At 41.8% G+C, this 26,227-nt stretch overlaps 1 protein-coding gene across 1 annotated transcript in view; it reads right to left on the bottom strand.

Moving 5' to 3' along the window:
* The window catches only part of Slc24a3 (solute carrier family 24 member 3), a 469,379-nt gene that overhangs the window by 34,506 nt on the left and 408,646 nt on the right, over nt 1-26,227 (bottom strand). Inside the window, exons 7-10 of the mRNA XM_042666545.1 lie at nt 21,496-21,570; nt 9,390-9,415; nt 5,323-5,376; nt 1,091-1,224 (exon numbers count right to left, since the gene is read on the bottom strand). Coding sequence (XP_042522479.1) covers nt 1,091-1,224; nt 5,323-5,376; nt 9,390-9,415; nt 21,496-21,570 — 289 coding nt within the window. The remainder of the gene's footprint in view (nt 1-1,090; nt 1,225-5,322; nt 5,377-9,389; nt 9,416-21,495; nt 21,571-26,227) is intronic.

Raw genomic sequence — 26,227 nt, 5'->3', positions numbered from 1 at the left:
ATTCACAGCTCATAGGTAGTGGCCATAGCTTCTCTTAATACTAGTTCCTGTTTTCCAAGCCACTTAACCTCAAAATGATTTGTAGAAACACTGACTAATATTAGGTAGCTCTCTTTGGTCCCCTAAGAGTTCCTTTTCTGATTATAAACTTTTCAGACAAGAAGATGAATAAAATCTTCACGGAGAATGATACTAAATAAAACCTAAATCTTCTATTAAACATATATCTAATACTCAGAAAAATATATCAAGTATTTGATTTTTAAAATCTAGTAATTACCCAGACTCCAGAGATAAAATTGAAAATAAGGTATAGATTTTGTAATTTCTTTTTTTTTTCCTGAAAAGCAATTTTATGGTACACATTTCAGGGGATTAAAAAATAAATGAAAAATGAAATCCCAGGCAAAATTAAATGGTATTTTTGTATGTTCCTCTACAAAAGAATATTATTTATCAGAGATTACCATATTATTTCCCTTAATATATCAGTTATTTTGTAAGAACCTATTGAATACAATAATTACTTTGAAAGGTAATTTCCTATCTCCTTTTGCAGCTTGGAAACTGAGTTAATGTAGCTTAAAAGTTAATTTGGATATGTGTAATAATATACCAACAACATTTGTCATTTATAGACTATTACACTAAATTCCTTTATGTATTTTATCTGACTTACTCATTATGAAAATGATTCTCATTAATCAGAAGAGAAAAATAAGGCTCTGAGAGGTTATAAAACCTGCATTACAGTCACACAAACCAAGTATGACAGAATAAGTATCTCAAAACCCATGGACAGCTCTCATTGGATCTCCTGCCTTTATTTCCCATATGACTTTTAGAAAACGTGTTCTCGGTAAATCTCCACATGGCTTTCTGTGTTGACCCATTACCCGGTATGAGACAGCCCCATGATGCAGCCAAAGGGGGGACAGGAAGTAAGCAAGCTTCTGTAGCCTCATCTCCTCTCTCTCGGGACAGGCAGTGTTTCCTCAAGGTCAGCTAGGATGGCTTGGTGTGTCTAGGAGATGGGCAGGAGGACTTAGACTCCAGAACTTCCTTCTTGGCCACAGGATCTACTGGTTACCTTTCTTAAGTAGCACCACAGTTGCGTCGCAGTTGCTGCTGTCATCAATTTCAGCATTGTTGGCCAATCCATTGACCATGTTCCCAGCACCTTTCGTCCTCCTTTCAAAGCACTGATGTATGCAAGCATTATATCTGAGCAAAGCAATAAAGCAGAAAGAGGTCATCAACATTTTCCATTTCTCCACTTCCCAACTCTGACTGCATCCGCCCTGGAGCTCCTGTGACCTAGAGGTATTAAGTGGAATCCCAGGCCTCAAGTTATGATTTGTTCTTATTTCGTCATTCCATTTTCACTACCATATACAGTCACTTCCAAAATGAAGACTGGATAGCAAATGAAAATAAAATGATCATAGCATAAATCAATAATGGCCCAGGACATTCTTTGCTACCTCTTATCTCTGGGATTGAACTCCCATACTCTGAATCTGAATGCACAGGCTAAGACAAGGTTCCATGGATGGTCAAGGTCTACTGCACCTGGATCACACATCCAGGGCTTTCATTATCAGGCCCTCACATGGCGTGGAATGAGATGTCCCATCCACACAGTCACCCATGATTTATATGTTACAAGCCAGTTGACTGTCTATGTCTATCTCTTGCTGCCCTTTGATTCACCTAGTCAAACCTTTTACTGTATGAATCTCTATTACTGTTGTACCCTAACTCCTGGTCCGATTGGCTTTTGGCCTTATGAGAAATTCTGAGTTATAATTCTGAAAAATGATGGAGTATTTTCTTTGTAAATACTAAAAGGATACACAAGGAAAGACAAATATTAGTCACAACTCTGCCAACCAGGAAAACAAGAAAATGCCAAGATCTCTGGGTAATAAGAACAACTGGAGTATAGTGCAGGCAAGTTGGGCAGAGACTATGAAGATTGGCGTTGAAAGGGAAGAGGCTTTTACAAGTTCCTTAAATGTTTTGGATCTAGAGTCCTAGAAAATTCTCATGGACTAATCCTAGAAAACTTCTGGATACCTGTGGGCAAAGATCTAGACAGGGTTTCCAGAGCACTGTAGGCCACACTGTTTTTTTTTTTTTTTTTTTCTTTCTTCTCCCACTCAAAGATCTGAAGTCTTCATGATTTACTGACAAAGAAAAACTCCTTTGTGGAGACTCCTAGCCTGACCTGTGGCTTCTTATAGGAGTAGCCTCCAGAAATAGAAGAATCTCAATTGCCAGCTAGAAGATCAAACAACTTGTATTTCTTTTCTTTTTCTCGTCCCTTTTGCTGCTATAGGAGTCCCCTCTTGCTATATCCTTGCGCCTACTTTTCCATTAGAGCAGCTCTAAGGTGGGGTGATGATGGGGACAAGTCAGCTACCATGGTAGCCTGGACCCTCTTTCCCTTGAGCTACTTCCTCTTACTCTTTGGAGCCCATGGTTGTTCCCACAGTGCATGAAGAGGAATGGAAAACTAGTCCAAAGTGAGGGATGTTGTCTGAGAAAAAAGATCCTGGAAGATTCTTAGAATGTGTAAGAGGTAGGGATAGAATTTGAACATCACTATTTTTCATGGACTAGTGGATCCAGATATTCAGTGGCAATGGCAGCCAACATGACAAACAAGAGACAAAGAAACCATCAGTGGTGCCTCTTGAAGGCACATTCACTACCATTCAGGACACAGTCTAGCCTGAATGGATACCAAGTCAAGTAGATCTGATTGATTCCCAAGGTAGATCACAGGAAAGCCGCAGCCTCAGCAGGAACACACTTCTTTAGTTCCCACATTTGGTATGACTTGAGGTTGAGGGGGTATCAGCAGTCACACACTGACACATAGGAAACAAAGCATGCAACCAACAATTTCTTTCTTTTCTAAAAAAATATAGTATCTTTAAGTAGTTTTACAAAGGAATTGCCATTTAACAAAGCAGTTTATAAATACAATATAGGTTCATCAATGTCAATTTCTAAACCATAGCAAGCTCTGCAAGGCAAACAACTAAACTTTGTGACAGAATGAACTGGAAGGAAGACCATCACACACAAAACAGCTGGGTAATTTGCGGGTGGGAAGAGATCCCAAGTAGGCTGACAGCAATTACAGTGACTTAAAAAGTCATTCATTTAAATTCTGATTTTAAAAAATATTACTGATACTCAAACTATAAAATATGGCATTTATGAGATTGCTGGAAATTTGAACATTTGATTATTTTAAGATATTGAGAAATTAGTCTTCATTTTTCATTAGTTTTAGGTATGGTAACAGTAATTGTGGCTATGTTAGAAAATGAGTACTTTGAGAAATATGCTGAAAATTTTACAGGTGAACAAATTTGATGTCTGGGGTTTCAAAATAGCCTGGAGGGAAGGACACAGATCCCATATGGATGGAGCAACTAAGATGTGCTGATGGTTGATGGGGCTGGTAGTGGTCACAAGAGTCAACTTCTGTGCATGTTTAATATCCTCCCAAAGACAAAGCTGCCCACTTTCTAGATTCTGATAGGATGCTTCTCTTCCTCCCATTGGAGGAGATACAGGGATTCTACCCCTGCCACAGAAACCCTCTCCCCCCGATTAAAACATTGTCCTGCATGAGACAATTCCTTGCAAGAACTATTGTGTGTTTTTCCTTTAGTGGGGTTTGGAGAGCAGGAAATACTGTTATACAATGAGGGATTTCTCAACACTGGACATTAGGTTGCTGACTTAATAAAGTTGTCAGATGTGAAAAATGGAACCAAGTAAACTGCAGGTATGGCTCGAGTTGGGAGAGATGGGGGAGAATGATGGAAGGGTGACATTGATTAAGATGCATTGTACTCATAAAGTGGCGTGTTGAATTAGAACTGCCTCATACAACTGAGAAAAAAATCCCCCAAAGCTGTCATACTCCATCCTCATTAAAAAGCAAAAAAAAAAAAAAAAGAAAGAAAGAAATCTTTTGGGGTTGGAATTACTAATTTTATTTTACAGAGCAGGAAACAAACAGTCAAAATGGCCAAATCACTTGACCAAGGTACCATGGGGAGGAAGTGGCGGGGTGAAGCCTGCAGCCAGTGCTGAATGAAAAGCACTTGCTCTTTCTTGTCCACTAGGCCATATGCCTTGCCTGGGGAACAAATGTCAAAGACCGGTGTACAGAAATCAATCCTGCCAACACACACCGGTGCCACGCACTCCCTTAAGCTTTCTACCTATCTGGTCCATCTGAAATTGTGTTTGAACCTTCAGACCAATGTTCAAAGTCATTTGAAAGTTATGTCCCCAGGAAGCAGCTGATGATTTTAACTTGTACTTCAGTGACACCAGGCAAAAACATACACAAGCAGGCTCAGTTTACCCAGAGGATGAACGCATCAGCAATATAATTCCTGATACAAATAAAGCTGCCTTGATGCCAGGAGGTAAAAAGAACTTAGAGGGGCTATCTGGGAAATACATGAGCAAGTATTTGACACTCTTCTTTCAATAGATGGAGCCTTCCAGTGGGTTTTACTTAGTGATTTGGTCCTAATATATCGACTATAACAGGAGCAATGTGTGACTTCTGAGATCACAGAAGGTGTGGCTGGAAACTTCATACTCTCTTGAGCCACAGGATGCCACTTGAGAAATCCAAGGGAGGATGCATGTGATGACCTGAGCTGTGTGTGGACCTAATAGCCACCCTGGCTAACATCTTACCTGCAATCTCAGAAGTGACTCTGAGCTAGGACCACTCCTACACCAGTGAAGTAGCTGCTCGATTCCTAATTCTCATAAATGATTTGAAATAATATGTGTTTGTAGTTTGAAGCTCTTGAGCTTTGGGGGTAATTTGTTATACAGCAATGGATGACTAATACAACAGAAGTGAAGCAAGTCTGCAGGCATGGGCTTCTTGGGTTTTAGAAGTCTAATTCTCTCTGCTTTCCTCTCCCCTCACCCCATGTAGAAACACAATTTCTTTCTTGTGAAAGTCAAGAGTAAGTCCTGAAAAGGTAGCAAGGGTTCTAGAGAGTTCTCAGTGAACCATGGAGAAACCGTGAAACACGGATGACTGTGAGGCAGTCATCCCATGTGGACTACAAAGGGCTGCTGCTATCATTCGTCACCAGGATCACAGGGACTCTCACTATGTTGCTAAGGGCTTAAATGAGTTTATGGCGATGGATACTGAAACCCAGCTTGATGCCTCCTCTTCCTCCCTCCTCTTCCTCTGTTACCACAGAATTCTAGGCATAGGAAATTGTTTTGGAAAAAAAGGTATGGAAGTCTGTTACTTACTTCATGATGACAATGTAGATGAGATACATCAGCACAAGGACTAGAGACTCCCACCTGCACACAAACCAGAACAGGTACAGAAGGTGACTCTTGGCCCACACCACTCCATTCAGAAAACATCTGATGCCAGTGATACAGAGAGCAATGTAGGTGGGTGGCCAACTTCTTCTGGTCTACAGACATCTTTATGCTGCATATGGCATTCAACATCTTTCTCTTTCTCTTTCATCTAAAAGGAAGATTCTCCTTTTCTGCTCACCTTAAAGAGCTCTTGGAAAGTGGCAAGTCTTTCATGTACTTTGCTATGAGTACAGGCCTTTATGTATAAATCAGTTTAAAGCTTAAGAATTCACTGAGATTATTCATTTATATATACACACACACAAAGGTAAAACAAGCTAGAGGAATTGGCAAGAGTTTCAGAGGCTGTTGGATGCATAGGAGTTAGATAGAAATGGTACAGGCAGGGAGAGGAGATATACACTCAGACACACACACACATACACAGAGAGAGAGAGAGAGAGAGAGAGACTGAGATAGAGACAAAGTCAGGGAGAGAGACAGGAAGGTAAGGAGACAAAGAAAAACAGAGAACCTGAGAGAGAGGCAGAAGGAGAGAGAGAGGAAGAGAGAAGGAAAGAGAAAGAGGAAGAAAGCGATTAGAGGGAGGGATATCAAGGAAGGTGAGTTCCACATCATGTCCCAGAGGATGGCCCGTGATTGGTCAGGTTGTAATCCAAACTCCCCACTTGGCCATGTATTGGTCAAGGCAGACCTTGTTTTTATCATAGATGTACTTGAAAGGGTACCAAGGAAGTTACCATGTAAGATGGGGATGTCTTGTATTTGTGCACCCTGCAAGTTCCTTATCTTTGACTCTATTAACCACAGATTGAAAATATTTTTTAAAAGATCTGCATTTGTACTCTACATGTATAGACATTTCTTCTTGTCATTATTTTCTAAACAACATACCATCATAACTATTTATGTCACATTTTCATTGCATTAGGTATTATAGGAGCAAGTGTGCAAATGCTGTGCACATATTATGATGTTTCTAAGGGATAGGAGCAACCTTGGATTTTGGTATCTTCAGTATGACCAGGATCCAAACCCCCAAGGGATGATTGTATTTGTATTTGGTGAAGCTCATTTCCTCCTTAAAAAAGAAGCACTCTTGTTTCAAAATAAACACAGCTGAAATTAGTTTCTTTTTGAAGATTTGGAGTGAGTTAATTAAATGCCTTGCAATTTCTAGGCCATGCTAGAATATTCTATAATGAGGAATGGAATCCACTGTTTGAAGTATTATCAAAATGTTACTGTGCTTTGATTGCTCAGATTAAAGAATCTGATTTTAAAGAAAGAAATCAGCTCCTACACATACCCTTTCAACAAAATGAATGCTGTGGGTTGGCTGGGTAAGAAAGCAGAAGTTAACAGTGAAAAATATCTTCGAGTTCAATATATTTTGCATTCCCTAAATGAGGAACTGAAATCCCTGGAAGTCCCAAAGCAGCTATGGGCCAGTGGTGCAGTTTAATTCTCAGCGCTACCCATGTGAAAAATGCTCTCCATCAGCCGCTGCATGTAATAACAATAATTACACAACAGGCCTGCACTCTGGGAATGGTGTTATTCTGGGGCCCTGGAAGCTCCCCTGGCTTAGTTCTTTCCTGGCAGTGATGACTGAATGATTTATGATTCCAACATCCTTCAGGCTAGAACAAGGCACACAACATCTTTGGACCTCATTTATCTGCAGCCCTCCTGTACTCATAATTCCATATACAGGAGCTTTGATGCTCAACCACAAGGCCCAGTGACTTGCTGCCTTTCAACATCTAGAGCCTTCAGATGCAGGCTTGGGGGTCTGACTTAGAGTGGGATTATATAGTATGACAAGTGGAAAATGATTTGGAAAGAAGACATAGACTCTTCTCGTTCTTGGTCCATCCTGTTTGAGATGTGGAAAGACATTTTCATGGTAACAACTAAAGTTGACTGGTCCTAAAGCTTGCTTTCACCTTCTCTCCCTGTGGGCTTCCACTGCAGCCATGCCATGAAGGAGACACAGAGAGAGCTTCCTTCAAAAGGATACAAAAACCCTTAAGAATTTCCTGCATAACAGCAGCAGAAGACATCAAGAGATCGAACTGCAATCATAACTTGCTGTCTTTAGGGCAACCTTGTTAGCAAAGACCAGCCACATCAAGCCGCATTCAAAGCACCGACTGTTCACTAAGGCAGAGTAGTGAGTTTGCTAATGGTGGCATTAGTTTTCAAGAAATTGCTTCTAGAAGTTTCCTTGCGCTGCACTTTATCTCCAAGAATTGTATCTGAGGGAATCTGCCACACCCTGGGGTGACTACAACTTAACTCTGACATGGGGTACTTCTAGATATTTTAATCCCTTTCAGGCTCTTGATCACTATTAGTCCTAATAATAAATAGTCCTAAAATAATCCTTCTTCTTGACTGATTGCTTTGTACAAGTCTTGGGGCTTGAACTCAGGGCCTGGCCTCTGTTCCTGAGCTTTTAGGTGCAAGGCTAGTGCCACAGTACCATTTCTAACCTTTTGGTAGTTAATTGGAGATAACAGTCTCACAGACTTTCCTGTCTAGGCTGGCTTTGAATGGTGATCCTCAGATCTCAGCCTCCTGAGAAGGTAGGATTACAGGCATGAGCTACTGATACCCAGCTCAAGACTTTCTTATTTTGTATGAGTCAATGTGGAGATCATGTAGCTTAAAGGATATTCTCTAAGCTGTATCTACCTCTCCCCTCTTGGATGGGGGATAAAGAAGGCTGGCAAAAGTATAACACATAAGATTCATTATCAGTGAGATAGGTTTCCTGCCATCCCTCAAATTCTACAAATCACAGTGATGTCCTAAGACACATGTTTCCTCCAACAGAAGGTTAGAACAAAGGGTTAACACTCATTTTGCTGAAAGTGAAGCTGGATAAACCCTTTCTTTAGCTCATTCTAAGCTTTAAGTGATTCCATGAAAGTTTTCTAACTACAGAATCATTCCTATTCCTAAGAGGTTATTTTGCACTGTTCTACTTCTGCAGATCAAATATTTGGAAAAAATGTAGCAAGAATGCACAGTACAATCAATTTCTATTTCCACTTCAAACATCTGACTTGCTCAGAACTTGACTCAAGAATAGAAATTTGGACAGTTGGTCAAAATGCAAAATATCCTATATTTGGGCCAACATTTCTATCAGAAATAACCACTGATATTCAGAGCTCTCTCTCTCTATTTTTTTTTTAATATCCATAAACACGTCAATGGGTTAAAAGTCACTGATGTGCCTGGATCCTGACTCTTAAGGGACATGTTCAATTTGGAATGCTGAACTTGGTCTGGATACTGCTATATTTTGGATCTGGAATGCCCCTAAAGGCTCACGCATTGAAGGTGTGGATTCCCATAGAGAGGTGTTATAGAGAGGTAGAGAGGTCCTGGAACCTTTAAGAGGAGGCACCCAGTGGGGGATTTAAAGTCTTGCTGGGCATGTCCTTTGAAACAATAGTGGGATTAGTCTATTTCTTCTGTTTTCCAGCTGTAAAGTGATGGACTGAGAAGTTTTTACCAGAATTCAATGTCAAAGAGTCAAAAGCAACAGGGCCAACTGATTATGGATGAAAACCTCCAAAACTGTGAGTGAGGATAAACCTTGTTTTCTTTATAAGCTGATTATATCTGAAGTGTTTTGTTATAGAGAGACACACCGATACAGTTTAGAACGATCAGTCCAATCTTAGCCATAGCATAGCAAATGGTTGGATGTAGAAAGGCATGGGAAGGTGACAATATTGTATCTGGATGATAAAAACACCTTAGATATGAAGATCTCCACTAGAACATAGGTTTGCTTGGTGAAAGCCAAAATAATGTCTTTGTTGAGTTACACAGAATTCCTAAGAAATTCTAGTTGTTCCAGACTGTTATGATACTCTTGTCTTTTCTAAACCCTAACTCTAGTCTCTTTGATACATTTGAAATCACAACCTAACAAGAAAAAAAGAGAAAGGAAAAGAGATACTTACCAAGAAACCTTTTCGTCATAAATGAACTGGGAAAAAATAAAAAGGACAAGATTAGAAATGTATGCACGCGCGCGCACGCGCACACACACACACACACACACACACACACACACACACACGATGCTTTAAGATGGTACATCGACTTTTGTTGTTGGTACAGGGTAATAAGAGCTAGGATGGTACAGGAAGCTCTTGTGGGCAAACTTTCTGGTTTAGTCATTAGCCAGGGTTTGCAGAAGGTATGGCTGGCAGATTGGGGTGGGAATGTAGAGAGGGGAACAAGGTTAGGTAGCTCCCTGCAACTTCTGTTCGACAGTGTAATAATGGGAAAGGTTCACTATCCTTCTTTGTAAAGCAAGACATTGCAGACTTTTAAGTTGGGAAGCAGAAAGAGGAGGGGGCAGGTCCTTCCAAATGTTAGTCTCCTGTGTGCAGCTGTGAGATTGCCACACTTCTAGGAACAATGTGCAGCTTCTTCGGTTTCCATGATTCTCTGTGTTCCATGTTCCTCTTCCTCCTCTTCCTTCTCTTCCTCCTTCTCTGCTACCAAGCTTTGAACTCAAGGACTTCACACTTTTGCTTGGTTTGCTTGCTAGGCTGGTGTTCTACTACTTGAGCCACGTCTCCAGCCTGGTCTTTTCCTTGCTAACTGGAGATGGAGTCTTTGTGAACTTTTCTGCCCAGGCTGGCTTTGAAATGTGAGTCTCCAGATCTCATCTTCCTAAATTATCTAGGATTACAGATGTGAACCACCAGCACTGCTCTAATGTTTTTCTTTTAATGGACTTCATGTATCACCACAAGAAACCTTACTTCATGCTTGGAATCAGGGGATCAATACCCCTGGCATCGCATAGAGAGAGGGACCCTGAAAGATAAATGCAGTAACATCAGTGGGTGCAGATCCTGGCTGGGCACTGTTGGCTGCCTGAGCCCCCGGCAGGAGTTGGCCCTACCGAGATTAAAGAAGGTTATAAGCAATGAGAGGCACAAGTGCCAAACAGATTTTCTTATCAGTCAGGATCAAGAGAACGTATGCATCAGGATTTACGTTGGTTAAGCCATGGTTCATATACCGCATAAGATCATTTCCCACTTATGGGAAAAATGCTAATCCTTTGATTTATATAGGGCTACCGAACATAAGTAACTTTCAAGGGGCACTTGCTTTGTTATACATTGGCTCTAGAACTCAGCACTGGCTCTTAACTTGGTATTCTTTTCATAATACAGTTATCTACCCACATAAGAATGCAGAAATCAAATGGGCGCATGTGTGCTATTCAGGCAGGACACCTGAGATGTTTGACAGTCCTTTCTGCACTCAGGAAATGTGGCTGCTTTGCACATGACCATCTTTGAGGTGTACTTCCCTTTGGAGGAAGACCCCCTGGAGACTCAGATGCTTGCTAATCGATCTGGGTTTAAGTGTCATTATGACACTCAGATGGTAAATGTAGCTAACAATGTACGTCCCGCTTCAGTCCCTATTGATGAGAGTAAGCACCAGTTATGTTGAGATGCAGGCCAAACCTCAAAGACATCCCACAAAGACATGTACAGGGAGTGCTCTCATATCCTGAAGCTCCAAGAGAAGGAAAAAAGGAACACACACTCATTTGTAACTTATTCTCTTAATAAGGTGTTTCAAAAAAGGACACCGAAGCCATCATTTCTTTTCCTCTTGTCTTAGTCATTAAATTCAACAAGATGACATTTGGATGAGAACGCCAAACAAGAATGGGAAAGAATGGAAAGAGTAAAGGAAAAACAACCAGGCACTGGTGGCCCACACCTGATTCAAAGCCAGAAAAGTCAAGAATTTATTACAAAACAACTAGCAAAAAGCCAGACTGGAGGTGTGGTGGAGTGCCAGCTTTGAGCAAGTGTGAGGTCCTGAGGCCAAATGCTAGTAGTGCCAGAGAGAGAGAGAGAGAGAGAGAGAGAGAGAGAGAGAGAGAGAGAGAAAGGGGGGGAGAAACAATGCCATAATTTAGGCTGGATGGTATGAATTCCAATCCTTGGGAGCCTTCACAGTTGTTTTTGTATAATTACCAGCTTTAAAAAATTGCTATCAAGAAATAATGGAACAGACTATATTATTTAAGCTGGAACATTTTTTTTAAATTAATTAATTACTTCAATAGTAGTCTTAGCAATGAGCTGGCACAATCTGTTCATAGCCACTTAAGAGACTATAAGATAGCAGGGGAGGGGAAAGCTTATAGAGCAGGCCAATTAAATATTCTTCTGTCAGAGAAAGCGAGCAATACCAATAATACAAATACAGCTTTTTAGTAAGCTCTTCTTCTCTGTGACCTTTCCCACAAACGGGGGCACAGGCCCTTCAAAAGGAGTTGCTTGGAATTCACTCACTCTGGAACTCACAAAAATTACCTCCTCTGTACTTTCTAGGAATCATTATGGATAAACATGGCTGTAGCTTTTAATAATTTCAAGGATCATGTCCAAGAAAAATATGAGACTGGGCTTCATTATACAAAAGTCCCCAAACTGTGAATAAAATCTACAGTAAATCAAAGTAAACCAGAGACTGGGACAACTTGGATGAGATTGGGCAAATTACCCAGTTAGAGGTAGAGCCTCGTGAACCTGAAGGATTGGCGTAGACAAGGGAAAGGCAAAGGTGTGATTCAGGGAGGTCAATAGGGCAAGAGAAATGAAGGTCATCTTGCTGCAAGTTCTAACAAATAGTAGAGATCTGTAAACATCCAAACAACAGAGTTTCCCCCCTGATTTCTCTTCCTATCATGAGGATATGCCATCACTTGAGGGTTCACCGTGCTGATGTTGAGGCCTTCATAAAGCCAAGAGGACTTAGTTGTCCTGTGGCTGATTGAGCAAGCATGGTACAGGTTTATCCCTGTATGTGAAGTGGACTATGTAGCATAAAAAGAAGGCTCATAAAAGTACAACAGCATGGATGACAGGGGCTTGAAATCAGGCAGGCCTGTGGAAGATATAAATGGAAATAGTCTGTTGAGAGAAATGAGAAGGAAGGGCATTAGGATTAGACTCTGAATGCTCAGAGGTGGTACTTGGAGCAGGTGGAGGCTGTTCAGGCAACAGGCACGCATGGCAAAATGCCCCTTTCGGAGAGGACAAGTGACACCAGCCTGGTGTAGCATTAAAATCATTAGACTTTCAAGTTCGTAAAACAACATGGGCAGGTGTTAATTTTGCTTGAGGCTGCAGATGGTTTGGGAGAAATGCATTTGCTATTACAGATTTTATTTCATTCAATTATCTTGGGATAAGCAATGCATACCCTTCTGTTCTTAGGCTCTAGCTGTAAGAAAACAAAACAACTCCCTCCACCTCTTATAGCAGTAGTTCTAGTGTGGAAGAAACTCAAATCACTTCTTGTTGAAACAGGATATGGTAGCCTCAGTTCCCACCAGTGGCCACTGGGTGGTGCTCACACTCCAATCCTCTACTCATTTTACCCTGGCAAGGCAGTCCAATTGAAATGAAGTCAGTCCAAGTCCATTTTCAAAGCTTCATTAAATCTCCTGGAAGGAGGGAAAGCACTTCAAGGCAGACAGCCTGCTGAAGGGCTTCTGGCCAACCTATGGCTATCATTGGGTAAGATGGTATTCTGGGGTGGGGGTGGGGGCAGTGGTAGTTTCTGCTTAATGCTCTTTCTTGGGGACAAATGATCATGTAGGTGGACACTTGATCCCGGAGTTGCAATCTACAGACCCCCTGTGTAGCCTTTGGAACTGAGCTAGCTTTTCCACAATTGGTCCTTTGAAAGCAAGTCTCTAGTAAGCAGCTCTGGTCTCTAGATGTGGCTGGTTATACGTGGGGCCAGGCACTGGGATGGCTCACAGACCACATACGGGTGGTGCTGATTGACAGCCAGACCTCAGGTTTGCTAAGTAACAGGGGTGGGGCAGGGATCCTGGCCTCTGACCCACATCCAGTCCATCCAAAGCTATCCTTGGCTACGCCTCAGGTTTCCATGTGCTCTGCAGTTGGACTAAATGTGAACCAACCAGGAATGAAAAAAACCACACACACATACACACACACAAACCACTCATTTCCCCAGGCTTCAGAGAAACGTTTGGGTGCCATGGAAACCAGCTTGTCAATCCTGGTGTCTGCTCTAGAATTCTTTTTAAGCAAGACAGGCTGACATCAGGTAAGTGAATCCCTCGATGTCAGAGTATCCTAGGGAAGTGCCAAAGGAATGGCTGCACTCAAGATGCGAAGAGCAGAGGAAAAACTGAGGGAGGGTGGCAGGGGGGCCAAGGAGAGGTGAGGCTGGGAGGGGAGTGGGCGGCTCCTTGAACACAACCACGTCCGTCCTGTCAACTGTAACCAGGAGACAGAGGTGGCGACACTGCTGCAGTCAGGGTTACATAGCCTCTGTGATAATCATTGGCATCACTAGAATTTTAAGCCGTGAAAATAATAGGAGAAAAATCAATACCATCACTTTCTTTCAGGAAACGAAAAACTTTCGTTTTTCCTTATTAGCTCCCCACAGGCTTTTCTCATTCCATACAGCACGGGGACTCCTCAGTTGATCTGCATCTTGGATCCTTACTTTTTCAGCTCTGGGATTAAGAGGTATTTAGTCTGGCTTACCTGGCTTAGCTGAGGCCAGAGTAAATTGCATAGAGAGAGGTATCCAGTGAAATATACCAGAAAATGGTTGATGCTTTTAAGGCTACACAGAGATTCCCAGTTCAGGACACCTACCAGGCTGACTGGATGGTGTCAGTGTTTGCAGGAAGGAAATAGATGTCCTAGAGATAGGGTTTGAAAAGAGCAGCTCATTGTATGTAAATGTACAAGGGCAGACTCCAGGGAATAAAGAGAAATGAGAACATAAATTTAGAAAATAGAAGATGAATGTTTCCAAAGCAGAAGAAAGTACAAAAGACAAAAAGCACAAACTAGGATTTCCAAATCATTTTCCTTATTAAAGCTGGGTGACTCCCTTTTGAATGCTTGCATTCTCTAAGGCCAGTTGACCCATGAACTTGTTCAAGAAACGAATGCAAGGATGACCCTAGTCCTCTAGCTTTGGCAGCATCTTTAAAAGCAGGTCCTCCACCTATCAAAAGCAGGGATTGCAAAACAGGGAACTTTTGTTTGTATGACCCTAGTCAGTCTCTCACAGCCATTGCCTGTGACACTGATATTGCCACATGGGTATAAGGAGGGCTGAAATGAAAATGGGGTACAATGAGTATACTCAAAGAAAGAGAGAGAAACAGTTAATTCCCAGGGAAAAACAGGCCCAGGCTGGTGGGATGTTGAGGGATAATGACTAATGTGACCATTAAGATTTCTTTTCTCTTCCATGGAAAAGGCAAGATAAAAAGATTTCTTCAGTGGTTCATGCCTGTAATCCTAGCTACTCAGGAGGCTGAGAGATCATGGTCCAAAGCCAGACTGCATAGGAAAGTCCATAAGACTCTTATCTCCAATAAACTTTTAAAAACCCAGAAGTGGAATTGTGGCTCAAGTGGTAGAGCATCAGACTTCAATAAAAGAAACTCAGGGACTGTATCCAGGCACTAAGTTCAAGCCCCGGGACCAGCACAGAAACAAAAAAAAGATTTCTTAAAAATAATATTTAAGATTCATTGTCCTCATGAATTCTAAGAGGAGGAGTAAAACCTGTTTCTTTTCTGACTAAAAATAAAACTATAAAATCAGGAAGATTTAAAAGACAGTAACAGGAAGACTTAGGTAGAAGAAAAATTGGATTGTGTTAGTTGCAAACACTGTAGCAACTGCAGCAATGAAGATAGCCATACTGTCTTAGGGACCTGCTCTGGGAAACCTGAGGCAGGCAGCTCCCTGACCTCGGACAAGTCATTTAACTTCTGGAGCCTTGATTTTGCCATTTGTAGTGGTATTCATTCACTGGCTAGCCTGCGTGTCATGAGCATTAAACTACAAAATTGTTTTCTGTAGCCCTGGTATACACCCTTGATCCACTGAGTATTGATCTATGCTATGGATGCTTGTGAGGGTGCATTTATATTTCCTATGGGATGCTTGGCTCAGTAGAATGGCACTATCCAATACAGCAACCACTAGTTACCTATAATGATATACATTTAGCTAATTAAGATTAATAAAATGAAAAGTATGTATTTATAAATGTACAAGTAAACACATCCTGGGTTGTATGCAAGTGTACGCAAGTGTATTAACTGGAATGTGCTATCTGCAGGGAAGAATTCAAATGGTGCAATTTTATGTTTTTAGAAAAATAAACTCATAGTCCAACAAAATGACTACCAGGAAAATGGCACTTGAAAGGTGTGAGGAGAAGGCCAAGGTGAGAGGTGTAGATGAATAAAGACCAAGAGGGAGAGAATCCAGTCAGAATATTCCATATAAGTCTTTTTTTGGCCAGTCCTGGGGCTTGAATTCAGGGCCTGGGCACTGTCCCTGAGCTTCTTTTGCTCAAAGCTAGCACTCTACCACCTGAGCTACAGTGCCACTTCTGGCTAATAACAGCCCATCTATACACCAGGAACTTAAGAAAATTGAGAGGAGGGGTTAGGTTGGGAAAGAGGGGGGGAATAATAATAGGTCATAGGTCATCAATCAAGATGCATTGTACTTATGAATTGGTAAGTTGAATGGTAACTCTTGTGCAACAAAGATAATAAGAAATATAATTTTTAAAAACAATAGAAAACAGTAAATAATAAAGCACAAAAAAGCTTCAGTCTTGTTAGGTCTATTTTAAGAGTTCAGTAGCCATGTAGTGTAGGCTAGTGGCTACCATATTGGATAATAATACAAAGTTCCAGACTATTTCTAATCACTACAGAAGGTCTTTGGGGAGTGTCCATGGTTTGGATGAATGTCCTCTAAGGTCCGGTTGTCAAAGATCTGGTCCCTTGGGTGGTACTATTGGAAGGCTAATAAGACCTTGGCCAGCGCTCACTGAGGGTATGCCCTTGAGGTGATTGTGGGAACCAGCCTCTTTTCATTGTCTCTCTTGGGGTAAGAGGTTTGTTTTATCACACACTCCTGCCATGATGAGCCACTCTCATCAGAGGTCCATACCAAGTTTTTCTCTTTGTAATTGACCTCAAATATCATGTTACTGCTACTAAATGGTGACTCATACAGAAAGCACCGACCATCTCAGGCAGTGCTCAGCTGAGTTGCCTTAATCATCTTGAGATCCTTTCACCTGGGCAGTGACAATGAGCAGTGCTGAGATGGAAAGGGAAGCATCAGTTTTGACTAGCCTCACTGCTGGGCCTGTGCCCAGGCTACCTTGATGACCCCTCCAACATGGCTACGGATAGACAGCACTAGTGAGTACCAGCCCTGGTGATGAGGAACCTGCTCCACAGGCCTCTGCAATTTCCCTGGAGGTTTCTCTCCTCCTGAAACTCTCTTGAGTTCCTGTCCTCAAACTGAGATGAAGGGTAAAAATAAAGTATTTCTTTGAGGGCAGCTGTTAGACTGATGATGCAACGAATCATTTGCATTTATGGAAATTACATGATTATGTAAATTACAGTAACATTTCAATAGAGGAAAGAGACAGGCCTGCTAGAATTTGGAAAAAGGGCAGGAATGGGAGGCCTGAGATGCCCAAGGTCCAAGTGCTCCTGGTGGGTGGCAGAGAGGCAGACGGGGCATTGCAATGACCTGTAGCCTGTAGACATCTGTTGGACCTGATTGAGGGAGATAGGGAAATACAACAAAAGCACTCAGCATGGCCTCAGGACCTAATAGGTTAGGGCGCCTCCAGTCACGGAGGAAGCGTCCAGGTACTGTCCAGGTTTCCCAAGGTCTGGTGCTTCACTGCACAGACAGAGAAAGGGTGGGGGACGAGCACGAGAACAACATATTTTATGCTTTTGAAATAATCATTTCTTTTTCCCTAATTTCTCATTAGAACAAACAAGCAAATAAAGTTGTACTGAGCAATGTTTAGGTAATGGGTTTTGGGAATACAGACGTGATGTCTCTCTATTAATTGTTCTTTAGATTTATCGGTTGTACTTGTCCTACACCTGGGCTTTTGCCTTCTTGTCCCATCTGTGTCTGTTTACATATCAGTTGTTTTAGATCTCTGGGCAGGACGATGTTCTTAGCTCCTTCCTGGCCTATTCTGAGCCCTTTGCCCCGGAGCAGATCAACATCTCTGGAGAAGCCATCTTGCCAGCTCTTTGGATGTCTAGAGCCCATGGTTGTCCTCAGGGCTCCTGAGCACCACTCCAAGGGGCCTCTTGGTGGAGATGAACACAGAAATAGCATCTGGTCCCATTTATTCTGATCTTGCCCTGTGGGTGAATGGGCTCTTTATTGTAGAACCTCAGGGGAACAACAGTTACTTGTTCTGATACTTCAGAACCCTGTAATAGGGGAGAACACTAAAAGAAAACTTAAATAGCTAAATAAATTGTTTGGGAAGGTTGGTAATTATTTTGTGGGCGGGAGAAAGGGCTTTGAAATAAAGGAGTCTTAAGTGCCCATAGCAAAATCCTAAAGAGAGGCCTTGTATTCTATAAGGAACACAGGAAGAAAAATGATTTCATTACCATGCTATTTGGGTAGGAAGAGAACAAGAAACCCTGATAAAAAAAAAAAAAAGGCTACAGTGTATTTGTGAGTGACAGCCTGAGGCTTGGCCGTGGAAGAGATTTGGAGACACTATGAGCATTGCTTTGGCTAAGTGCAGTGTTTCTGGATGTGACGTTCTTTCATTCTTTGTTCAGTTTTAAGCCTTAAATAAAAATGACCCTAGAGAGTGTTGCTTCTATTTAACAAGAATAGATAATCCAGGAAGACTAACAGAAGTTAGAAATCCAGACAAACTTGAGTTCCTCAGGCTTCCATGATACCTTTTCTTTGGGACTCTCAAGATTTGATTATTGCCTGGCTATGAGGATGAATACTCTGGGAGGCAAAGGTTTTCAAGCAGGGTTCAAGACCCTGTGGAATGTGAGGGTGAGTAAGCGGTGACACCTGTCACCCCAGCGATTGACAGGGTTGAATCAGATGATCTGACTAGCCAGATGGTGTCGCCTTCCTCCCTCACAGCTCCATGCTTACTCCGGTCAAAGACAATGACCATTGCTCACAGTGGAGGAATGCCCTTCGGCAAAGGGTGTAAGAGTAGCTGTACTCCCCTGCTAGAACCTTCAAACGTGCTCTCAAAATGCTGTGCTGAGCTTCTGGCATCAGGATCCCATGAGGGTGGAGGAAGATGTGGCTGAAATGCAGTTTCCCAAGTCTCATGCCACAGCCTGTGGAATGGAATTCAATGGCTCTTGCATTTTCAATAGGCTAGTTGTTTCCAATGCATGCGGAAGTTGCGGAGAGTACCAGTCCAAGGAAGACGAACCAAGATCCAGCCCTGAGAATGCAAACTTTATCACCTCCATTTCTTCTTCAACAATGGTTAAATGCAATGTTCCTGAAGATCGCCAAACTCTGGCTTTGAAAACATGTCTGAAATATACAGTGTACATTTTCCAATGAGGGTAAAGCCAATTTGATTTTGTAGTTTGTTGCTGTCAGAGGAAATACAGAGCTGCCCTGGCAGCCTGCACATTGAATGCCTCCGCTCTGTGATTTATACATTCTGCCTTGAGGGTGGATGGTTGTTTATCCCAAAGATCGGGCTCAGGGGAGTATCACCTGCGACCCACAAGAAGCCAAATCTCTTTACTTCTTCACACATCATTAACAGCAATTTTACATTTATTTTATCTTGGACAGGTCCAGATAAATTGGCCCCCAAACAAGTTATTTCACATACAGTCCAGGAGGTGTCAATGCTGCAAACAGAGTTTAAGAAGACTGACACCAGGGAAATCGCTCTTGGGAGTGGAGATTGCTAAGCCAGAGCTCCCGGCAGACTTTGACCTTCTCCATTGCATTTCATCGCCTTGTCTTTATGAGCTGTGTCATCTCTTTCTGGAATTCAGCAAAGTAGATAGTTGTGTTCATTTACACTAGGTCTTATCCATCTCTCTTGAAAAAGTCTTTTTCAAAAATCATGCTAAAATACCCCCAAAAGGCAGACAAGCACATGGTGAAAAACAACAACACATGATGAGCATAGGTTGGCTGATCTCAGGACAAATCTCACTGAAAAGAGAATTCGGTAAGTATGGGTTGGGGCCAAAAGGAGAGATTGCTAGGTTCCACAGTAACAGCCAAGAATAAGAACACAGCTCCTGCATCTTTAAATCTATTAATCAGGGCTTGAAAAGATGAAGTACATCTTTAACTCCAGCATGGCCTACGGAGCCCTTTTCCTCTTGAGTTGGGTGTTGATCTTCTTTATTCTTAGCCCTAGAAGCTCTGGAGGACAAGTGTCAATGCACATATAACTCCATATTTACAGCACACCTTGCGATGGTTGGTAAACCCGCGATTTTCAACATGAAGATTTGAAGAACCCAGCTGCTTCCAAGTGCCATGTTGCATATCAAACAGCATGTTTAGTTCATTGGCATAGAAAGTTCCAATAAAATAATGTGTAGGTGAGTGCTATGTGAAACAGATGACATTAGATGTCTTAAATGTTTCTTTCTTGTCTTGTAGGTAAGACAACTGAAAGCCAGAGAGGTTCGATCTCTCCAAGATTATTAGTCAGGTGTATCAGTCACAGGTCCCCAGAAACACAGAACAAATAGGAGATATGTATTCATATACATACACACATGTAATCATACCTACTATATATACATATAATTATGAGCTATTGGCTTGCATTATTATGAAAGCTGAGAGGTTCTATGACCTACAGCCTATAAAACCCAACAGGATTAGTTCCAAAGCCCTAACTATCAAGAAACTAATGGTGTAAATTCCAGTTCCAATTAAAAGGCCCAAGAATCAGGAGCACTGCTGTCTAAGGGCTGAGGAAGACATGACCCTGCTCAAGAAGAAAGCAAATTCACCATTCCTGACTTTCGGTTCTATTTGGGTCATCAAGGGATTCACTCACATCTACCACATTGGTGAGAGTGATCTTTTTCACTCAGTGTATGGATTCAAAGGCCAATCTGTCCTGAAAGACCGGAGATACATCCAGAAATAATATTTCGCCAATCCACTGGGGATCTGTCATCTCAATCAAGTTGGTGTATAAAATAAACCATTACATGTGTGTGTATGGGGAGGGGGAAGGGACCAGCATTGGGAGTCAGAGCTTCAAACCTCTGTTACATTGTTCTTTCCATTTTGCTACTATTTTCTTCCACATGGATCAGCTTGACAAACTTAAAGAGTTGCCCAGCTTCCTCCCCCCACCCCCACGCCAAACAGGTACCACAGATCAGTTAAACAAGGGCTGAGCAGGTACTCAGCCCTAGTAGAGACTTAGGGGGCTCTGAGGATTGACTCAGGGTAAAGAAGTGAGGGGAAGAAATGGCTGACCTGCCTGCCTTTCTGCCTGACCTGCCTGCCCTGGGATGCAACATGGCTGTTGCATCAATTCGGTCCCAGGATGTAGAGAGGCCCTTCCATGTGGGATATGGGACAGATTTCTACAAGACTCTAATGCATGGGATGCAAAGGTCAAATGTCAACTTAGTATCATTTTTCTAAGCTAAGTGATTGTGATAGAATGGGGGCTGAAATATAGGAAGAGGATCTTGGGAGAATACATCAAGTTTAGAGATGTGTTGAATTTGGGACATGAGGTTGAATATGAAGTCATGTACCCACAAATGGATATTAGGCATATGTTCATACTAAGAACACAGGTGGAGGGTGTTGGCACAAAGGTGATTATGGTAAGAGGTACTGTGAAAGAGAAGCAAGCATCCTGGAGACTCAAGATGGGAGTCAAAGAACCATGAGGCAAGTCAGAGCAAATGGTTAGTAGGGTTACAGAAACAGTCACGGGACTGCTATGGACTCAGATATCCTAAGTTATAATTCCCCTTTCCATGACTCAGTTACCAGGCAGAAATTCTGGTGACCAAAGTAACAGGAAGATGGAAAAGCTGTTTCCACACATAGACCTTCACTTGCCCATTCACCACCAGTGTCCTTTGCTCCAGGCAGAGGAGCTGTGCATTGCCCTGTGCCGTGAAATATGCTGACCCAAACAGAAAGATCAACTTACCACAATGAGTGCCACCACGGACAGCGTGTAGTAGATGGAATCCCTCAACAGGCACCAGGAGGAGAGAGCCACAACCTGAAGAAGAAGGAGACAAAGAGAATAAAAAATAGACTGTCAGACAGTGGAATCTTTTTTTTTTTTTATTGGTCTTGGTAATAGGAACTGAAAGCAGTACCTTGGGTTTGCTAGATAAGCACTCTATGACTTGACACACTCCAAGACTTCTAAGTTTCTTTGTTTGTTTGTTTATTTATTTATTTATTATTAGTGGTGGAGCTTGAACTCTGGACCTGGGCGATGTCCCTGCACTCTTCAGCTCAAGGTGAGCCCTCTACCCCTTGAGCCACAGCACCACTTTCCTGTTTTCTACTGGGTTACTGGAGATAAGAGTCTCACAGACTTTCCTGTCAGGGCTGGCTTTGAACCGTGATCCTCAGATCTCAACCTCCTGCGTAGCTAGAATTACAGATGTGAGCCACCGGTGCCCGGGTATGTCTATTTTTGATAGGGACTTTTGCATTAATCTAGAACCATGATCCTCCTATCATTGCCTTCTGTGTAAACTAATATGTACCATCACACACAGTCCAACAGTATGACTTCTGCTGGCTTTATTCTCCTAGTAGAGGACATAAATAGAACAAAAAAGGCACAGGAAGGGTAAATTTGCTCCTCCTTAGGCTGAGAGATCAATTTTCCCTTTAGCCAGTGACAAACCAGAGACAATCTTATGTCTGTCTGCTGTCTTGGACCCAATCAATCAGCCAATCAATAGGAATTCATTGAGGGTCTTTGCGCAGATTAATCTGGATCTTCTGAGAGGCAGATACAAAGATAGGATTAAACAATAACAACTGGGTTGGGAGGAAATGGCCAGTGACAGAGACCTTCAGGTTTGACCTCTGGGAAGCAGAGAGGGAAAGCAGGGTGAGGTGTTCCAGGCTGCCAGCTAAGACTTGGAAGATGTGCAGCATGGCTGAGGGGAATCTTGGGTTATCTTATTCAATCTGTACACAAACATACAGGTGTTCCTTTTCTCCCCTTCCCAGTACTGAAGCTTGAACTTGAGCCCTTCTCACTCTTGTTCAGCATTTTTGTATTCCAACCTTGAGCCATGTCTCTACCCCCAGTTTTTTGCTGGTTAATTGAAGATGTGTCTGGAGATGCTGTCTGCCTTGGATGGTTGTGCACTTCGATTCTCAGACCTCAGCCTCCAAAGTAGCTAGGATTATAGGCATGCGTCACCAGTGTGCCCAGTGGGCCTCACCCTCTTTTTGCCAGCCATCTGAGTTTAGCAAATTTGAGAGACTTGACCAAGATCCTAGTAGGTGTACTGAGGAAGAACTGGGAATCCTGGGTTCTAAGTCCCTGTGCACAAACACTCCAATGGAGGTCAGTATTAACAAACAACACAGCTGATCACTGTGACTGCTTCCCATGGGGTGGGGGGCTTTTTCTCTATTACTTAAAGCTGTAAGGTAAGTATATTAGCAATTGTGGCCAAAGGGGCATTGTTAAAGGCTCAAAGACCAAATGAAACAGAACCAAAACAGCAGCCACCGTTAAATCTAAAAAATAAACTGCTTTAAGGAGATTCAGAGCAAGCTATCAAAGCAGAAAGACATTAAGCAAAAGACATCATGGGGGTATATGCTAGGGATGGACATGCCCTAGGAGAGAAGCAACTAAATCAACACTGACACCACTGGTCCTTCTGGCTAGCTTTCAAAATGAAATTCATGTCACTGGTAACTGAATGTTTCACTATTCCATCAGTGCAACTACACTGACTGATGGGGGCTCACACCGTTCTTTTGATTCTCAGTGAAGAATAGTTTTTCTTTCTTTCTTTTTTTTTTTTCATTACTAGGGTTTGAACTCAGGGGATGAAGGTTGCTTGACAAGTTTTCTACCAACTGAATCACAAGGTAGACCCAACCTGTTTTTTTTTTTAAATTTTAGTTCCTATTATTATTATATTATTTTATTTTTTAGATGGGGTGATGTTTTTTGCCTGGGGTTGGTCTTGGATTGTGATTTTCCTATCTATACCTCTCTTATAGCTGGGATTAAGGAGTATGCCACCACATCTGGACACTTCTTTAATTTTTGTTTTTGTCTGTAAATCTCTTAGATGGATTTTAGTGACCACCTGACTTTGACCTTGAACATATTTCCTGGAAGGGAGAACTGTGCTGGCATTAAAAGGGAAGGTCCTTTGCAGCTGGAGGCAGGTGTCAATCAACCCAGAGCAGGCTGATGGGAAGCCAGTTTGGTTTCCTTGGCACTTCCTTGGCAAAGGGATTACAATGAAGCAAGGATTCAAGGAAAAACCCAAAGTGAGCAATTCTGCCCCTAATCTGATTGGTCATAGAGATGATAAAAAGTCAGTCCTGAGGAAAGCCCGCAAGAAATCCAGCCAGAGACTCTACTTCCCCTGTAGCTCTAGGAATCCCTCCCAGCTGGAATGTCATCTTGGTATTTCCTTCTCTATTTCTAGACTGCATTTCACACATTCTCTACTGAATATTCAGCTTCAGTTTCCTTCCTATAATTTCATTTAGCTTCAGAATGGCATAATGCAGAAAGAAATCACACTTCCAAAACACAGGAAAACACATTCTCTTCTCTTTCAGAATTCTTTTTCCTCTTAGGAGGTTAAAAATAATAGTTGAGGATAAAAGTATATACATATACATTGCAAATCTATATACAGCTGTCAATATATGATAATAGACACCCCATACCTAAGGATGCTGTGCATGTATAAAACACAACATAATATTTATAGCCACATTTCTTGTCAAGTGATAGAATTTGACATGGCAGGCACATTTTCAAAGGCATAAATACCCTCAATTTGTGAGTGTTTGACTTTTTTTCTTAAAAAGGAAAATCATTGAAGCAGATAAAGTACCATAATAGTTATATGACACAAAACTGCTATCTTCTTGGAGAAATGTTATTTCACACAAATTTCACAGAAAAAAAAGATATGAGAATTGTAACATGAGTTTCATGGCAAGCTTTTGAGCTGACATGATTTCTACAACGAATTCTTGTCTCAGGATATATAGCCATTCATTTTGGAGCTAGGAAGGGCTATGGGTGTCCTCCAAATAGTCTGAAGTCATCAGCATTAAGGTTTGTTCAGGTGAGAACCTGACATGGGCTTTTTTTTTCTAAATGGTAAATCAGTGGGTTGTTCCACTACAGTTTGAAAATACTTTTATGCTGGAAAAACCCCACTGAAATCTAACAGACTCCCTAGAAGTTTACTATTGTAAATGGACAATACCTAGGTGCTAGTGGCTCACACCTATAATCCTAGCTACGCAGGAGGCTGAGATCTGGAGGATTGTGGTTTGAAGCCAGACAGGGCAGGAAAGTCTGTGAGGCACCATCGCCAAAATAGTAAGAAAAAAGCAAGGCTGGAGGTATGGTTCAAGTACTAGAACATTTGATGAGTGAATGCAAGGCCCTAAGTTCAAACTCAAAACTGTGCTTTGGAAAAAATATAATGAACTTCTGCTTATTAATTTTTATGTCCAGGAACACACAATGCATTTTTAGTTTTAGTTTAAATTTTATATATGTTTTCTGAGGAATCTCATTTTGATTTCTAGGTTTATGTTAAGAAAAAATGACATAAGTAAGTAAACTGCTACTAGTGATATATTTAAATAGAAAAGAGGCCACATCAGGACAGTGCACACAGAGTCATCTCTTGAATGTTCTTCATGGAGCACAGGAAACAAGACATGCTCAAGACAACTTGAGGCCTCTGCAGAACTCACAAGTGCTTTCTTCCCTCTCCACAACATGCATTATGTGCAGCTGTTTTCATATTAAATGGAAGCTAACTACTTGGCCTTCATAAGTTGGTAGTTCAGAGTGCTTACACACACACATCAGAATTCAGAGTTGGCTCCACTGCCAGCAAGAAAATGTGGGTCTTGTAATCACAGGGCCTGGCTTGCCTTCTGAGCCCCAGAGCCCTCTGCCCATGCTAGAGACCAGGGACCAGTGCACCTGCATTCACTCCCAGGCTCTCATGGACTAGCATTTGATAACAAATGCAATGCTAAGTGCCTGACTCAAGTCTGTTGAGCAAGTGGAGCTCATTTAGGGAAATTTCATCAAGCATTTCATACTGATGGTATGATCACTTTTCTGGGTATATGTGGGTATTCAATAACAACGTTACTCAAATCCCTTGAACCACAAAAAAAAGTTACTAGACAATGAAACTATAATGTTTATTAGTTAATATTACCTGTTAGATTTTCTTTTTCCTTCTTCCCCTTCCCTCCCTTCTTCCCTTCCTTTCCCTTCCTCTCCCATCTCTTCCCTTCCTCTCCTTTCCTCTCCTTTCTCCTTCCTTTCACTTTCCTCCCTCCCTTTTGTTCATTCATTCCTTTTTGTTCACGACTTGAACTCAGGACTTCACCATCACTTAGTTGGAACTCGAGCACGTGAGCCATGCCTCCCCATCCCTTCTTTTTGCAGGTTACTTAGGAGATAAATCTAGTGAGCCTTTCTTCCCAGGTTGGCCTCAAACGCAAATCTTCCAGAACTCAGCCTCCTGAGTAGCTAGGATGAAAGACAAATGTGAGCCAGCAGTGCCCTGCTTACATGTTAGCTTTAATATTAACCACTCCATAGCAACTTGAGGTTGGCTTATTAATTAGATTACCACATAAGATACAGGAAGATTTTTAGGTATGGATTA

Source organism: Dipodomys spectabilis, unplaced genomic scaffold (assembly GCF_019054845.1).
Source record: "Dipodomys spectabilis isolate Male_0828 unplaced genomic scaffold, ASM1905484v1 ptg000365l, whole genome shotgun sequence".
NCBI classification, from domain to species: domain Eukaryota; kingdom Metazoa; phylum Chordata; class Mammalia; order Rodentia; family Heteromyidae; genus Dipodomys; species Dipodomys spectabilis.
The sequence above is the reverse complement of the archived record's forward strand: the minus strand, read 5'-3'. Positions and strand labels throughout refer to the sequence as shown.